At 53.9% G+C, this 16,662-nt stretch overlaps 7 protein-coding genes across 7 annotated transcripts; 3 read left to right on the top strand and 4 right to left on the bottom strand.

The window, feature by feature from the left end:
• Positions 1 to 38: 38 nt before the first annotated feature.
• On the bottom strand, positions 39 to 2,094 carry BJX67DRAFT_386505 (sugar porter family MFS transporter; the record flags this gene model as incomplete). Its single annotated transcript, XM_071034079.1, has 10 exons — positions 39 to 322; positions 382 to 450; positions 509 to 572; positions 628 to 658; positions 721 to 1,005; positions 1,058 to 1,503; positions 1,551 to 1,679; positions 1,734 to 1,838; positions 1,886 to 1,953; positions 2,001 to 2,094. 10 exons carry the CDS (start codon positions 2,092 to 2,094, stop codon positions 39 to 41), a joined length of 1,575 nt encoding a protein of 524 aa, XP_070880491.1.
• A 1,938-nt stretch (positions 2,095 to 4,032) lies between these two features.
• Positions 4,033 to 5,350, top strand: BJX67DRAFT_375958 (FAD-dependent oxidoreductase; the record flags this gene model as incomplete). Its single annotated transcript, XM_071031777.1, has 2 exons — positions 4,033 to 4,050; positions 4,100 to 5,350. 2 exons carry the CDS (start codon positions 4,033 to 4,035, stop codon positions 5,348 to 5,350), a joined length of 1,269 nt encoding a protein of 422 aa, XP_070880490.1.
• A 173-nt stretch (positions 5,351 to 5,523) lies between these two features.
• BJX67DRAFT_337980 (alpha/beta hydrolase) lies at positions 5,524 to 7,050 on the bottom strand. The gene is made up of 2 exons (XM_071027606.1): positions 6,763 to 7,050; positions 5,524 to 6,687 (listed from the first exon to the last, which is right to left on the bottom strand). Exons 1-2 carry the CDS (start codon positions 6,951 to 6,953, stop codon positions 5,643 to 5,645), a joined length of 1,236 nt encoding a protein of 411 aa, XP_070880489.1. The 5' UTR covers positions 6,954 to 7,050; the 3' UTR covers positions 5,524 to 5,642.
• Positions 7,051 to 7,344: 294 nt separating this feature from the next.
• On the top strand, positions 7,345 to 8,907 carry BJX67DRAFT_368520 (uncharacterized protein). Its single transcript, XM_071030637.1, has one exon. The coding sequence runs from the start codon at positions 7,381 to 7,383 to the stop codon at positions 8,578 to 8,580; it is 1,200 nt and encodes a 399-aa protein (XP_070880488.1). The 5' UTR covers positions 7,345 to 7,380; the 3' UTR covers positions 8,581 to 8,907.
• On the bottom strand, positions 8,908 to 12,062 carry BJX67DRAFT_368519 (threonine/serine exporter family protein). The gene is made up of 2 exons (XM_071030636.1): positions 11,755 to 12,062; positions 8,908 to 11,688 (listed from the first exon to the last, which is right to left on the bottom strand). Exon 2 carries the CDS (start codon positions 11,541 to 11,543, stop codon positions 9,105 to 9,107), a length of 2,439 nt encoding a protein of 812 aa, XP_070880487.1. The 5' UTR covers positions 11,544 to 11,688; positions 11,755 to 12,062; the 3' UTR covers positions 8,908 to 9,104.
• Positions 12,063 to 13,151: 1,089 nt separating this feature from the next.
• BJX67DRAFT_368513 (RTA1 domain-containing protein) lies at positions 13,152 to 14,220 on the bottom strand. Its single transcript, XM_071030635.1, has one exon. It carries the CDS (start codon positions 13,749 to 13,751, stop codon positions 13,167 to 13,169), a length of 585 nt encoding a protein of 194 aa, XP_070880486.1. The 5' UTR covers positions 13,752 to 14,220; the 3' UTR covers positions 13,152 to 13,166.
• A 1,597-nt stretch (positions 14,221 to 15,817) lies between these two features.
• On the top strand, positions 15,818 to 16,647 carry BJX67DRAFT_386499 (copper fist DNA-binding domain-containing protein; the record flags this gene model as incomplete). The annotated part of the gene is made up of 3 exons (XM_071034078.1): positions 15,818 to 15,852; positions 15,908 to 16,068; positions 16,142 to 16,647. The coding sequence occupies 3 exons, from the start codon at positions 15,818 to 15,820 to the stop codon at positions 16,645 to 16,647; spliced, it is 702 nt and encodes a 233-aa protein (XP_070880485.1).
• Between the last annotated feature and the right edge of the window lie 15 nt (positions 16,648 to 16,662).

Raw genomic sequence — 16,662 nt, 5'->3', positions numbered from 1 at the left:
CCCCCACGCCATGCTGTTCTTGACTCAACCGCGGCCGCTCATGTTTCACCTCGCTTCACATTCTCCACACCTACGGTCCCCGGCTCGTCCTTGTCGGAATTTTCCGACGATGGATCCGCTTCGACGTCTCCGCCCGTTGCCCGTGGTCGAGCGGCTTCAATTGCGGCCGCTCCCTTGACGCTCTCGCGGACTCCCTGCGTGAGACAGCTCCATCCGTATCCTCGGCCTTCAAAGATATGGTCGATCTGTTCAAGGGAGAGGCCTCGGACTTCGGGGTAGAGGAAGTACACCATCGGGATGAAGGAGGCGTTGAATACAGCCCCTTTAGCGGGTATGAATTAGTACCATGGATGGGAAGCGATGTTGCTGGAGTGTACGTACAAACAACGTAGTATTTGTAACCTATCGAGGCGAGGCTGGATGGTGTTACGGTGACGACGATGCCGTTGACTGTCTCGCTGTTAGTTACTGGGTTCGAAAGGATCCATGGCGGGGAGCTGAAGCTTACAGAGCCAGTTCGACGCGGAGGCAATTGCTCCTCCTTTTGACCGCATTCGAAGTGAATTAATTTCCTGGGCGTTATTAATGGAAAGCTTTCCTGTGTTTACGGTCGGTAGTAGTACATACCGGAGCATACATCCAGGGAACGTTCAAGTAGCTGCGGAGTCCCGAGTTAGATGCAAATCACCACTCAAGCAGTACAGATAGCCGGGGTCTCACCTCATGGCAAACGCGTCGTAAAAGAGGCAGTACATGACACAGGTCATGATCGCACCACCCTGGCCCGGGATGTTGAACCCAACAGCAATCAGAGCAGACAGAACCATCAAGGCCACCGCTCCCCAGATCAAGATCGTTCTTCTGCCGATACGCTCAATGAAGAGTATAGGGACGAAGGAGAACATCAGATATTGCGTCGCAGCTACAGCTGCAATTATATGTGCCATGCTGGAGCTCACAGGCAAGTACTCTGTCAATACTACCGGGAAGTAGTATGCAATGGAGCTGAAGGACAAAGGTAAGCATCGAGTCGGCTTCGCAGGAAAAGATTCCTTACTTGATTCCCGTCAGTTGCTGCATGTAGAGGACGCCAAACCCGAGTAGCATGCGACGGAGATTTTGCTGGCATCCGTTTCTGAACAGATCCGCCCATGAGGGAGGGGTTTCTTCTTCCAAGGCCAAACGAATTTCCTCTCTCACCTTGAACACGTCTTCATGCGTTTCATCCTTGTTATGCAGTCGAGCGATGATCCGCGTAGCTTCATCCAGGGAGATATGGTTGGCTACCCATCGCGGTGATTCAACCAAAAACAGCACGGTGACGAGAAGATAAACCGCAAAGATCACCTGCATTGCGATAGGGAAGATCCATTGAAATTCTGACGTTGCATAAGAGGCCCCGAGAGAGATCCAGTTGGAGAGGACGAAACCCGTGTTGATATTTGCACTTTGGACGGTGAGGTAGATGCCACGCTCATCCGCGCCTGTCACTTCCGATTGCCACTGCGAAGGTCAACGAGTGCAAGTGTATAGACAGGTTAGAGACACACCGTCGGGACTATGGAAGTCATTATACCCACACCCGCGCCGGTCACGATCCGGCCTACAATCAGGTGGGCGACAGTCCTCGCAGTGACCTGCAGAACCGTTCCGACAATGACGATGATGCATCCAACATACTAGAGTGTGTCTATCAGCACCAGAGGGACATGGACGAAGAGGACTCGACTAACAATGGATTTTCTTCGACCCAACCTCTCACCAATAATGAATGTCGCAATCGATCCGACCAAGCAGCCCAAGTCGTACAGACCGGTAATGAGACCTTGTTGCAGAGGCTGTCTGGAGTCAGATGGCACGGTCAGGTTGACACTGGAGAGCATACCGAAGGGTGATTAAATTGCCTGACGAACGAACTCGAGCCGATGGCGCCGCCCATCACGCCTTGATCATCTTCCCATTGTGAGAAGTGTACAGGGGTCTGATACAGGCACACTTACAGCCAAATAGGAGAAAGCCCATACTACAGGCTGCACTGATCATCACATTCAGCACCTTCCCCCTTGGCTCGAACATAGTGTTCAATTGGCGCATTTTGACCGTGAAACCAGCGAAGAAACCTCCAGAAGAACGGCAGGGGATGCCATAGGCCATAGAGCCTTTGGAAATCTGCACCAGCTACTGAAAGTATTTATACAGGACGGCCAAAGTTCGGGGCATGGCCATCGAGCCTCCCAAGGTTGTATCCATGTCTTCCCGCATTTGGCCTATGATGTCAGGAAGGATTCTCAAGCAGCCCTAGTTGGATGGGTAATTATCCCTATGGATGGCAATATGTTCGGTGCTGTGTCCGTTGGGCCCACAGGGGACAGCAGCACCAGTCGCCCTCCTGAGAGCAGGAAGGGACGCACACTAAGCTCCAGATCTGCAAGATATTTGGAGCAGGCTGCACAAAGTGAGCCACGATCTGCTTGCTGTTGAGGAGATTGGGGAAAATGCGGGTGGTAGTTTTCCTCGGCTCCAACGGTGGCATCTTCCTGTTCACTGAACGATCTTTCCTTCACATTGCTGGGAATCGGAAGACGGAAGATAATAAAACAATTCAGCCCAAAGACCATGCTACAGACTTCGATCTCTGCCTTGCCGGGAGGTTCAAAATCGACGACAACCCGGGAAGATGCCTCAGACCCCAGGGGTTCTGTGGGGGAGTCATTCGGCTTGATCTTCCTCCAAAGTCCGTTGCAGACGCCCTTCTCGAGACATAGCTGGGCGCCGTGCACTGATTTATGATGGTCTTCCATGAGCCGACCCTCGCCGCCAGTACGAGGCTGTCACCACGTATGGCCAATATCCCAAGTGGGATGGCGGACGAGAGCTCCTTCTCCTTTTAGTGCTTTCCCTGGGGGTGCGCTACAGCACGGAGAACCATGAAGGAAAGAGCGAACTGGAAATAGACCTTCGTACCTTCCATAAACATTCCCTGGCTATCGTCGCACGGAATCCCCTGGAGCCCCAAGATACGGCAGAGATTGAATCCGTCCAGGTCTGTGTGCTGCTGGGGTCCTTCTATCTGTATCATGGCCGACCGAACGTGGCATTCGTGATTCTTGGTGCTGGTATTCGATGCAGTCAGATCATGTCCCTCCATAAGGAAGCCGCATGGAGTGAATTACCCGAGGCGACCGGAGAAGAGCGACGATGAGCATTCTGGGCATTATGTCTTCGACAGGCAAGATCTACTCGTCTCCTCGGGGTAACAGCGTACTAGCCTGCAGCAGATTTGCATCCATTGTATACGGCAAACCATGCTGTATTAGAGATGAAGGAATCGACGTTAAAATCCATGAGAACCTGGGTGACACGATGATTCAGCATCCCGACTTTCATACTATCGCTAGAATGCCAGACAGTACAAATGAGCCAGTAACCTCCTTTGCCTACAAAGTGAAACAAATCGATCGAAAACTTCGGTCATGGCTTGGTAGCCTACCTCCAGAGCTGAGGCTAAGGAGTCTATTCGACCGGGGCCATGATGTTCAGCACTCACCAGCCCGCAGCATCCGCATGTTCATGCTGCAGGCCCTGGCACTGCAGCTCGCCTATGATAATGTGCAGATTCTTCTCCATCAGCTGCTATTGACTCATCACAGTCCCAGTAACTAACGGTATAAGTTATCTTCTCGGTCTCCAATACACCTCTCAATATATCCGAGCCAATACAATAAAAGAGCCTCAAGTCCGGAGTCCGAACGTATTACCTGACCTACTGGATTAATTCAGTTTCTTCCCCCTTCCCACCCAACCGGCCCATGATCGATTTTGTTCGAATCAGTCGAAATCGTGGCTCATCGTCGTCTGGTCTGAGCACAAGACATAGGCTACCGCTTCGGGTAGCGGGTCCGCGGGGCCCCTTCCTGATTAAGTAACAAAGCCCGCGGATCACCGCGGCATTTCAGGAGTATAAACATCGCAACCAGCAACAGGAAAAGTGACTATAGATCACAAGCTCTGATAACCTTCCTTGAAGAAAAGATGAATACTCCACGAAAGGTATATTCTTCTCCTTAGAGAGATATAGATTCCGATCTAATATCCGCAGGCAATCATCATCGGCGCCGGCCCGGCGGGCCTCTCTGTCGCTCTCCGCCTACACCAGACCACAGACATACACTGCACGATCTATGAAATACGACCCAAGCCCACGACCCTCGGCGGGGCAGTTGGGATTCCGTCCAACGGCCTCCGTCTCCTCGACCGCCTGGGTGTCTATAACGCCCTCGTCAAACGAGGCAGCAGCCGCAGCGACTTCGCTGTCCGGTCGTTAAATGGCACGACCCTCGGCCGTATTGGAGACGTTGTTGCCCAGCCGCGCGCGCAGACGGGGTTTGGGTATATGCGTGTTAAGCGGGCGGATGTTGTTGATGTCTTGCTTCAGGCGGTGCGGGCGGCTGGGATGGAGGTTTCTTTCGATAAGCGACTTACAGGTATCGATGAGGGCGGGAATAGGGTCAATGTGACATTTTCGGACGGGTCGACGGATACAGCGGATCTACTGCTCGGGTGTGATGGGATTCATTCTTCTGTGCGGCAAACGTATGTTGATCCGGGGCTGAAGCCGGAATATTCTGGTCTCGCGGGGCTGTTCTCAATTATCCCTACGGCGGGCTTGTCGCCTGCGATGAGGGAGACGGTCCATGGACTCAACGCGACAATAACGGAGGAAGGGATGTTCATAGCTGCGCCGTGCACTGCAGCAGGTGACGAGGTATTCTGGGGGTTCCAGCGGGAGATCGCCATCCCGGACCCCGACGATGCGCGAGATGGTTGGGAAGTTCACACGAAGCGAGAAGTGGATGGGTTTAAGAGCACCCTGCCTGGGATCCTCAGGGACGTTAAAGGCGACTGGGGCAATACGCTGAAGTACCTTGTTGACCGGACCGACGTGGTCAAGTTCTTCCCGGTTTATCGACTCCCGCTTGGTGGGCTGTGGTCGCGAGGCCGGTGCTTGCTTCTCGGAGACGCGGCGCATGCGATGCAGCCGCATGCCAGCCAGGGTGTCGCCATGGCGCTGGAAGACGCGTTCCTGATTTCCCGCCTCCTGGCGGATCCGACCCGGTCAGTTCGATCCGCGTTCGAATCATTCTATCGGATTCGAGCACCCCGTGTCGAGGAAATTTACCAAACCGCAGCGCAGAATGCGGGCATTCGGAAGAAGACCGGACCCTGGGGCTTGTGGTTGAAGGAGACAGCTATCCGGGCTTCCTTTGTACTTCCCTGGGGATTGGGAATCGGAACGCAGGCTTTCGGGCAGAAGTATACCGTGTATGATATCGACGAGGTAAAGACCTGAGCCGCGGCCCCAACTATTTGGCGTGAGTTCAGGGCTCTTCTTGACGTTGTTTGTTCGGCATCGGCATATCAGTAATCAGTCTCCGGGTCCGTGTTGGGAAATGTCGGACGTGACCTGGAAGGGAGAGGGACACCCCGGCTAATATAAAACGAGAAAGGGAGTGTTTTCGTTCTGGTGATCATAAAGAAATATACTCTCAATCCACTTAAGTCGCACTTGACGCACTAGCAGTTCCCGCTCCTTAGCCCCAAGTGGCCGGTCGAACGCAGTATAGCACCCCCACAATATATACCTATGTCCGCCGGGTGATTTTCAATATCTCCGTAGCCATCGACCGGTGTCCCTCCATCAGATCTTCCGGCAGCTCTTCGTCAGGCGGCAATCCTAACAAACGACTATGCTGATGGGATGCTTCCACATATTGCCATGTATGGTCCTTTCCCTCCGCGACATCGAGTTCAACATCCGCGCCATCCTTCTTCGCCTGCAGCACAAAATCCTCAATGTCATAGAGAAAAACAAGCTCTTCCGCGCCGGCAGTAACCACCGTCCGGGCAGGGAGAATCTCCGCCCACGATCCACGGGTTTCATGTCCCAGCGCAAAATTTCCATAGACCAGGTCCAGTTCCGGGCTGGCATCCGGTAAAAGCTTCTTGCAGCAGTTATCAAGACCCCGTTTGAGCAGCCGTTCCTCCCAGTGGACCTCCAGCGTGCGCGGATGAGACGTGTGTACGTTCATCCACGGGCTTACCAGCACAGCTCCTGCGGGCCGCAGGTCATCGTTGTCGTCGTCGTCGTCGCCGTCGTCGCCGTTGGGCGGCCCTAAACCGCGGCTGCGGCTGTGGCGGCGCTCGTACAGCCCTACAAGCAGCGACACAATGAGATGCCCACCCGCTGAATCGCCCATCACCACGATCTTCGACTGGTCGACGCCCATCTCGCCGCGAAGCCAGTCGTACGCTGCAAGAGCCTCGTCGCGCTGTTTCGGGAACGCCGCTTTAGGTGCAAGCGTGTAGTCCAGAGAGAAAATGGCCGTGGTGAGGTTGTGTCGTTGAAGAATCTCGGCGAGGAAGACGTGCTCTGGCGCAGCGGTGCTGGGGTGAAGCGCCACGTAGCCGCCGCCGTGGGCGTGGAAGAGCACGATATCTGCATCCCGAGGTTGAATCGGCTCCTGGGATATGCCTCGACAGATCCAGTATCCGCAGAATTCCGGGGTTCGGACGGGTTCGAAAATGTGGGGGATGTGGCCATATCGGACGGAGGTTTTGAGATTCGACCCGCTCGTATCTGCGGCGTTGTACCATTGCCAAACGGAGTGTGGGAGGTGGTTTCCAAGGCTGTTATTTATTTTTTTCCAAATTGCGAGTTAGATCTGGTCCTTGGTAACCCTGAGGTTCCACTGGGGAACATACCAAATCATCACATGCCGGGACAGATGCTCTCGCAGGGCCGGAGGTTTATACGCAGTGTCCCAGCGCGACCACCGGCGGAGGAGAGTCGTGCCAACGACCCATGGGAGTCGGACGCAGAGGGTGAAGCTCGTCCTCACAAGATCGAAGAATGTGACCGGAGGATCTGGATTCGGCTCAAGAATTGAACTCATCGGTCTTGCTGCGAATAATTGCGGAAAAGGCTATCACCCCGCGCGCGGTCGAATCTTCAGCCTTATATGGCGTCTCTCCAGGCAAATTGCGGCTAAGAGCCGGCGCTGGTGATTTTATCCGGGTCATTGTGTCGCCAAACTCGGGGCTAAAGCTGAAGCGAACGGTTCTCGTGATACCCGCACACAAACCGCAACATGAGAAGTCATCCGGTTGAATCGAGATCCGACGCAAAGACGCTGGAGCCTCCACCATGTGAAGCTGTCGAAAAGGCTCGAGCTGACCTCGGTTCCTGTCAGCCTTTCCCCCCTCTGGATCGCAAGAGATTCCCGATCGGGTTTAAGGCAATGCGACCAGCCTGTCGGAATCGAATCATTTCCGTCAACCTTCCGTCGATCTTCCAGGATATATAAGGAAGCTGATGAAGCTATGGACGACGTCCTTCGACTCTGCCTCAGCACGCACTTCATCATGGCTGCCAAATTTGTCCTCCCACTGCTCAGCGTCTTCGTCTTCTACGCCATATTTTATTTCGCCGAAATCAATGGCGCGAACAAGCTGGTGTTCGAATCCATCGAGGCTCGCAAGCTCCCCTCAGTCGATGCATCTTTGCGCACTGTTTACACGGGAATCGCTCCCCTCGATGAGTTGCTCACTGTGCTGACCGTCTTCTTCTGGCCCACCACGGATGGCAGCAATGTTTCCCTTCTGGTGCATTCCATCGGATTTTCAGGGACCTTTGGTGCCGCCTGGGTCCTGGTGAGCTTGGAGGCATGGAGGAGAGGAAATGCATGGACACTTGCCGCATTCCCCATGGTCCTTGGTCTCCTTGCGCAGGTCATGACGTTCGCCTTTGCGACCCCACTGTACTGCGCAATCCAGCTGTTCACCTCTGTCACCGCTGTCACGCCGAATGCGGAGAACATCCGAGTCCCACGGGCGGTTCTTAAGGCCCTCCCCTGGGTGTTTGTGGTCGGTTTCATGGTCCCAAGCGCTCTCCTGGTCGTCCCGGTGTCCGAGACGGTCAGCACCGACCTCAAGCAGCTTTTCATTGCCGCCTGGCACCCGTGGCCGGGATACGTCTCCATCCTGTTGACAACCGCCCACGTCATTTTCTCTCCCTTCACCAAGCTTGATCGCGCTGTCGAGGGCGGTCGCGCGACTCTGCATTCCCTCCGGTGGGTTTACGCCTTCGCCTTTGGCCTCGCCGCGATCACCCATCTCATCTCGTGGATCATCCCCCTCGCGGCCGTGGCAGAACCCAGGCTTTTCAAGGAGGAGTACCTCGAGGCCCTCCATCCGCTCGCTGTCTTCGCAATCCCAAAACCGTGGGAGACACCCGTCCCAGTGGAGAGCGTTGGAGCCGGCGTGCATGCATTCCTCCGCTGGGACTATCTGATTGGCTCTGCCGGTGTTTTGGTCTGGGCTACCAGCCTGTATCGAACTGCGCACCGGGTTGTGTACGGTCGGTCTGGGTGCGTGGGCCTGTTCGTCAAGATTGTCCTCTTGACGGCTTTGACTGGTCCGGTTGCAGCGGCAGTCGAGCTGATTTGGGAGCGGGACGAGTTGATAATCAATGAGTTGGGGGGAGTGAAAAGGGTCGCGCCGGCGCAAAAGAAGCGTCTATAGGACTGAAGGCAGTTTCAGATGAGGAAATGAGTGATTTCAGTCAATCCATTTGTTTTCCCATGATGAATACATAGTAATGCAACTGCGACTTCGAATGTGGCATTGATGTCAGCACCAGAGAGAGGAGACCAACAAGTTAGCTTGGCTTTCGGACAACATCATCCTCAGAGAGAAGTGGATATATAGATATAAAAGCCACAGACCAATTTGACCAGGGCGGGAGTGCAGAGGCGAACAAAGCAGGATTATCTGACGCATTCCCTGGAGCACTCCCACTGCGGCTAGCGGACCTTGACTTAGACGGGGAGAGGATAATTAAGTGATTTCTGCGCAGACAAATTGTTTCCAACCATATTGTCTATGTCTATGTCTAAATATGATGATCATGATTTCAAACCGATCAAGAAACAACCTCTATGATGGTAGGGTAACGAAGCCTCCCGCCAAATGATCGAATCTAAACCAAGACGCCGGAAAAAAAAAGTCGCAATATATGCAAGCAATATATGTCAAGAGATTCAAAATTAAAAGTTAAAGAGACCACTCCTCCGCTTTCCAAACGGATAAACCACCAGCGCGGAAACAAATAGTCCAACTGTAATGCCAATCGCAATCTGCACCATCCCAAATCCGAGGTCTGCAATTGATGTATCCTGGCTGAATATATTGGCGGCCGTCCCGTTCTTCAGGCCGTCACGGACGGAGTCGGCATAGTTCAATCCCGCAACGAGTGAGCCTGTCGAAGCAAGACCGGAGGGGACGAGCACGAAGATAGCGGGGAGAATCGCGGCTGCCGCATGACCGCGCCAGAGACGACTGTATAGGTTGCCAAGGAGGCCAATAGTGAATGCGCCGACAGTATTCGCAACCTCCGAGTTTGAACCTAGTTTCGTGGTACTGAAGTAGTTCGTCACATACCCGGAGAGGGCTATGACGATCATGACTGGGAGCTGTTTCCACTTCGCTTGGTTGATGATGGCGACGAAGACGACGAAAAGCGGGACGAAAATGAAGCGGCGGATGTAGCCGCTTCCCCAGACATCGAGATTCGGGCATGATTTTTCAGACGATGCGTTCATGTCTATAAGGCCGTAGATTGTCGTACCCACAGTAACGCCATACCCAAGGAAGAGCGAGTAGATGATGGCGTAGACCATTCGAATAGAACCGGCAATGATCTGGTGGGATTGAAGTTCGAGACTGCTGCAGAGAACCATGAAACCGGGGAGGATGAGAGCGATTGAGGACTGAGAGAGGGCAGAGAAGCAGAAGAGATTCTGTTCTTCGCCTTGGAGGGTGCCGCGGATGGAGCCAAACGCACGGGCGAGGAAGGATGTTAGCACGGCGGCGGTGACCTCAAAGACATTTGAGTACAGAACTGATTTGGGGGCAAGGACGTGCTGCATCAGTCCAACTAGAGAGCCGAGGAGGAAGATGATGGGCATGTCAATGGGGCGAGCTGCGAAGGCGAATGGTCCAACGGCAGCACTAGCAAATCCGTAGGCGGGGACCATGAGCCATTTGTTGAAGCGGGGTTTGCGTGACATGATCTGGTCGAGTTCTGAAATCGCTTCCTCGACGCCGATGAGGTCGTGGACAACGTTCTTGTAGACGTTATGTGTGTCAGCAAGGCGGCCGAGATCGACACCCTGAACGACCCGGACTAGCTTCACCTCGGCGGTACGCGTGGTCGGGTCGTCAAACGACATAATCATACATCCCGGAAGGTACAAGAACTGGCCCTCCACTTCCAATACCCTTGCCGTCATTTTCATATACTCTTCCATACGATGAGTCGGGGCGCCATACCGCATCAGGGCTCGGCACAGCTGCATGATATACCGGTGTCGGGCAAGGATTTCCGCAATATGCACAGTAACGCGAATTTCATCCTCCAGGCGAGTCCTGCGATACGGCCTCTTCTTCTTATTTTTGGGGGTTATCACAACATCTGCTGATGCCGGAAGACTAGCCTTGCTCAGATTCATCGAAGCCTCAACCAGCGAGGCAGTCGATTGATGATTCGGCTTCTTGTACCACTTCAACTTTTCCTTCTTTGGAGTAGCAGCCCCAGATGAAACCGGAGAATCGGCATCGGATTCATCACTCGTGACGGCACTCCCTGTGCCGGATGCCTGACTTGCCTGTAATTTGAGCAACTGCGAGAGGATTCCTCCCCCGGAACTCAGCCTTCTGGAACTATACCACGAGTCCGGGCGACTCGGCCCATCGGGAGTGCTCTGACCAGATCGTGCGTAAGCCGGCCGGGCTCGTCGACGACGCACACGACCCTGAGTCACGTTGCGAACGAGACGATGGGCTTCAGCGCTGGGAAGTGGCTCAGAAGGCATTGCGTGGGGATCATCGAAAACAGCTTTTTCTTCGTCTCCTCCCTTGGAATGGTGCGGGGGTAGCCCACCTTCAAGGTCATCTGGCAACAAGGACGCACCCAGATCCTCACCGTCGTCGAAGGACTGGCGACCAAGTCTCTCACCGAGGGAAACGGTGCGCTTGCGAATGAGATCGCCTGCATGTCGAAATCGCTCCCTCACAGACATATCCCGGCCGGGCGTCTGGACTGCGGCTGGGGGTATTCCCAGTTCGCTGACTGGGAGCTGTTGCGATTGTGATTGAGTAGTAGTATCCGCTTCTCCTGTCTCTGGAGGGGTGGCCGAAACATCGTACGGAGGCAACAGCTCGCGCATGGAGTGGTAGGAACGAACGGAGTAATCAGAGTCATTTCGAACGTACGCGGGGCGCTCTGGAGGGCCATCGTCTGCCTCCCGGAAACTGCTGAAGGATCGAAATCTCACACGGTTCCCTCTCGAGGGCTCTTCCACGTGGGCACCTACGGCGGCGTCCGCAGCCGGTGCGAGCTCGGAAGACACCGGCTCATCCTGGGCGGGCTGGTTGTTCTCTGCTGGCGGCGTTTCGACGGAAGGATCAGGGTGCTTATCGGACATTTGATGGCCCCAATCAACGGTGGTCCTTCACGAAAGTCAACCGAATAAAGCGAGCGAGTGGAAGAACGGTGGGTTGTTGTGAGAGCTAGAGGGGTAGTGGTGGTTTTGTACTCAACCAACACCCAAGAAAAGCGCGCAACGCAAGCTTCGAGAACGATTAGGATCGCTCATCGGAAGCAGGGATCTAGACAATGGCGGGCGGCAAACGGACCATGGGTGGGAATCCGCCATGAGCCACAAAGCAGCGGGAAAGGACCAAAAATAAGTCGAGTCTCGAACGAAAACCTGGTGAAGTGGGGAGGACTGATAGGGGATCAAAGCGAGGAGAGTCGAGACGCCTGTGGAGTTCGACGACGATAGAGAGTCACTCACGGACTCAGCTGGAGACGGACGCGCAGACATGATCTCACAGAGACACAATCATGCATTGATCGGAGGACTGCCAGCCAAATCAGCCCCACCAGAGGAAGATTCTGCCCCTCCAAGGTTGATCTGGTTTGACGGAGATTCTTCCAGTGCCAAACGCTGTGGCTGCCATGTGCTCCGTGCCTTGTTCAGCGCCTGGTTTCGCGGCGAATTTTCTTTCCTTCTGCGCCCCTGTGGATCTTCACGGTTGGGTGGCAACCAGCCAATCACAGCCTGTCCTCTGGCATTCGGCTGTCACTGGCCCGGCTGGGCATTTCACGCAGGTCATGAATCATGCTGGTGTCAGTCAGCCCGTCAGGCCTTCCTCAATCGTGTCTGAGCACACCATGATTCGACGATCCACAATGGTCTCGACCAGATGTGCGGTTCTCGCGGGAGCTGCATGTCGGCGCTCTGGCCAAGTCCTTGCTCTTGGTTGCCGACCATCAGCTTTCTCTTTGGTAAAGGATCTCTGCTGGATTTGACTCATTATCCTCACCGTTCTTTGAGATCTCACGCAGAAGCTAACAGAATCGATTACACCTTTTAGCCTGAGCTTCTGAGTTCGAGACACCTTCCGTTGCCAGCAGATCAACGGGATCCCACAACCCTGCTGAGATCGTCGGGGATCGACGCAGCTATCAGTATCAGTATCGTGACCCAGAATGTAGACAGGACGACAGGGGGATGTGGTCTAGGCCTCTCAGACTGAATTTTGTTTGACGATGACCGGAGCGAGGACTGCAATCTCGTAGCCCGCGTTGTAACTCTTGATTACTACCATTAGGTGACGGTGATCGCCGATAGCCCGGCAAAAAGAGGGGGGAAGCTCTTACATCCTACGATTTCAGAGCCCGGATTACAAGGGTGATCGCGTTGGGCACCAATCTGGACCCTCGTCTTTCAACCCCTGGACTCCCTAGCAAGGTACCTTGTGTGCTCTCGAGGCTCCGAACTTTGGGACCTGATCGTCAGTCGCGAGCTATACTGAGACATGGACCGTACGAATATCAACGCGAGTGCTACACTTTGAATACAGTCCGATTAGAATATCCCTCGATCTATGTATGCTCATCCAAGTCCAAAAGTATTATGCACAAAAGAAAACAACAGCCCCTAAACAAACAAAGAAAACGTCCACCCCCTCTACCGAACTCCAGATATAATCAAGCATGCTCCCGCTAAAGAAATATTTCGAGCATCCAGTCATTCACCCAATCAAGACCGCTGCCCAACAGAGGAAGCCAAGCTTCCAATCTCAACATCCCGCTCCTTCTGCGACCCAGACAGAACCATCGACGGATGGCAGATATTCATCACCACCATCGTGATAAACATCAACGACGAGTCAAACACATACATAAAGACCTCGTGGCTGATCAAATACCCATTATTCCCCTGCACATACTCGACAAGCCGGAAAATAGACCGCACCAGGATCAGAATGCTTGCGATATACAAGCCCACGAGGATAGTCTCCCACGAGCGCATCCTCTTCCCGCGGACACGAGAGGCAAGACTCGTTGCCTCGGGCGTTGGGCTCTTACGGATCCGGTGGTGGAAGCTAGCGCAGGTGATCATAAACCCACCAAAAAAGGCCAGTTGCACGCCGAGACCGCCGATGGTGATTTTTTCGCCTCGTTCGAAGTCATCGACGCTGCCGCCAGCCATGATACCGCCCCCCGCTGCTTGCGCGAGGAAGGCAATAACATCGCCCGTTACGAAGATCGCGGTCATCCATTTCACACGAACAAGGCTGAGTCGCTCCGCGCCCAGGAAGGTTATTAATCGGCCGAGGACCATGTAAATCGACGCTGCGTAGAGCGGCGGCGCCAGGAGGATCAGGAGAGTATGGATTGCGAATATCGGGACCGATTCTTGGTTATCGTTGGCTGGGATACGGGTTATGTAGCCGATTACTTGGACTATCGGGGCAGATTCATTAGTCCGCCGTCCGCGTGCCGAAGGGCTTGAAAGCAAAGGTCGCTAGGGCTCGGCTACTCACAGACACCCCCCAGGACAAACACAAGAAAGAACCATGCTCGTGCCTTGTAGACTTGGTAGATGTGGTATAACGTTGTGAGAAAAAAGAGACCGGCGAACAACCCGGCCGGGATCTGGGACGGGGTGTATCTGTAGAGTTCGAAGTCGACTTGTTGTTCAGCCATTGAAGGGTGTAGTAGCCAGGTGGGTTGTTGACAACACAAGGAAAGACCTAGTAAGGAATGAAAGTGACTTCTATGAGGAGAGTGTATCCTTTCTTAGATTATAAGCGAAAGGAGCCGATATCGAGAAATGGGGTTCATGTCGGGGCAAAGAACTGCGGCTATATATCTACAACTTCTACATAGCGAATACGCCTACACACGCGGCACTCCGTCAACAACAAGACGAAGGATACGATACGGAGGCTATGCATAGCCCTTATTGATACTAGGAACAATTCTGAATAACCTCATATCCAAAATACATCGACAGATCGTTCCGACAATTGGACGTTTCTCGGGGTGGCGCAGTTCAGCCTCAGGCTGAGCGGCGTATTCGTATGCGGGCCTCGAAATGGTCCACTGGCGAAGCCACATCATCTTGTGATGCCGTTTGAGAACTGGAAAGGGTCTCCTTAGCAGAGGCTTGCCATTTCTGCTGATCTTGTTCCCGCGCCTTGGTGATGCCGAGCCCGCCCGCCCGCTGGCTATCCATGAGCGCCCTATTGGCTGCTCTCTCAAATACAGCCAACACGTCCGCTCTTCGTGACTTTGGCTTCTCAGTGCTCGGTGCACAGACTCGCGTAGACGACGCCAGATTCACCCAGGACATGAAAAGCTCCTAACCTCCCTCCACCAGGTTGGGTAGGATACTGGAGTCATTCCCGGAGAATGAGATACCATTAGAGCGGAAATGCATTAGGCACGGCCACACCCTCTTTGTGTCGACCAACTGATGTGCTCGGACTCTAAAAGTGCTTTTGTATGTCCAGTCTCTCAATTCGAACGCCAACCGCCGAGATATGGGTACGGAAACTCAGTTGTCGCCGTTTTCCTTTTCCTGGGGTCTGACATTCCTGGGGTGCAAGGAGGGGAACTTTGCACGGGTAATGACAGTCGGGAATGGAGCTTCACACACCCCACGCGACTGGGAGATCACAGCTGGGGAGGGCAGATGTCGGATGCTTTAAAGCAAAGCGTCCTTCGAGGTGGTAAAAGACAACCACGCTATCATAGCGCGAGAGGAATTGAGCACATTTTCCGGAGGTGGAAGTCGATCAGCAGCTTTGGGCCAATAGCAGCGGATATAACAAGGGAGAACTGCATGAATTGCAGGGAAACAGCCCACATGGTCAGATGAAGCAGGGTTCCTGGGCACTTGCCCCAAGTGCTGCCCTCAGCCCGGTGAATGGACATGGAGAAAGAAGACAACCCAAAGCGTTACCTTGGACATCTTCAAGGAGCTGTGCCTGGTGACAAGTTGACTTTCTCACAGCCTGCAAAGCTTGCCGCGCTGCATTTCTCATTCCCGTTGCGTTGACCGGCTTCAGAGACTGGTATAACAAATTCAGCTGATCCAAAAGCCCAATACTTGTCGAATCGGCTCCTCCTATCCTGGCGGGGTGGTTGGCAGCAGGTCTGAAACGAGCGATAGTTCATTGGTTATGATATTCGACTTCACCTCCATGGCACCATTCCTTCGGCCGCGCCGATGGCCGCGCCCACGCTTCTCTCCCCTTTGCACCTCTGCCTCGTGGGTGTCACGGTCTCTCATTTAGTTCTTCCCCGTCCCACGATGCGTCTGGAGTATGAGAGGCGTACCAGAGGCTGAAGTCCACATTCCGCTTCCCACCTCCATCAACGCCTGGAACTACGATCGGAGACATGCCGTTCGACGAGGAAGGCAACAAATGGTCTTGGTGAGTAGTATAAAGTCTGAAATCCCCCCTTGCATTTATCCCTGACATCCAACAGCGACCCATGCCTCCGCGGCCATCGATCGTCAAAATGCCAGCACTTCGACAGGCTAATGGCCAGAGTACCGAAGTCCGGACGCCCATCGAAGAAATGCCCTCATTCGAAACGGCATTGCAGCTGTAGGAAGTCGTACGCGGTCATGTCTCGTCTGTCAGATGGTATTGGTTCATAACACCCCCCCGAGACTTTGGATCACGATGCTAATGGTGCATTCCATTTCTGTACTTGCAGATGCGAACTCCTTATGCCGCCTTGCATACTATGTCACAAACGACTCAGATGAGCCGACGTCCACGCCCGATGACAGCCACCCGGCAACCCCTGTTGGAAACAGTCAGGACAATACGATCCACCAGGGTGACTTTTGCGTACAGTCTCGATATATCTCGTCTACGTCCGATTTGCCTCCCCACACGCCGGAATTACCGGTCGATGACCCATCGTTGTGCCAGTTGTCCGGCGTATTGGATATAAATCCGCCTGTTGAATATCAAACACATGCACATTCGGGACACCTGCGAACAGACACGGACCTGGCGGCCGAGGGCCTTGGAATAAATTACGACGTGCGCGATGACAATATCATTTCTATCTATGATTCTCGCGATTATGGAATGCTGATTGGTTCGCGTGAACAAATACACACCTCCAGTATACCAGTGGGAGTTGAAGCTCATAGCCACTGTCTAACGATGGCTTCCGACGGCTGGCCGTTGGGCTTTGCGGCCATGTTCTGAACTGAACTAATTCAT

Source organism: Aspergillus lucknowensis (genome assembly GCF_044049455.1).
Source record: "Aspergillus lucknowensis strain CBS 449.75 chromosome Unknown BJX67scaffold_94, whole genome shotgun sequence".
In the NCBI taxonomy this organism is placed as follows: domain Eukaryota; kingdom Fungi; phylum Ascomycota; class Eurotiomycetes; order Eurotiales; family Aspergillaceae; genus Aspergillus; species Aspergillus lucknowensis.
Note: the sequence above shows the minus strand (reverse complement) of the source record. Positions and strands in the feature narration are given on the sequence as shown.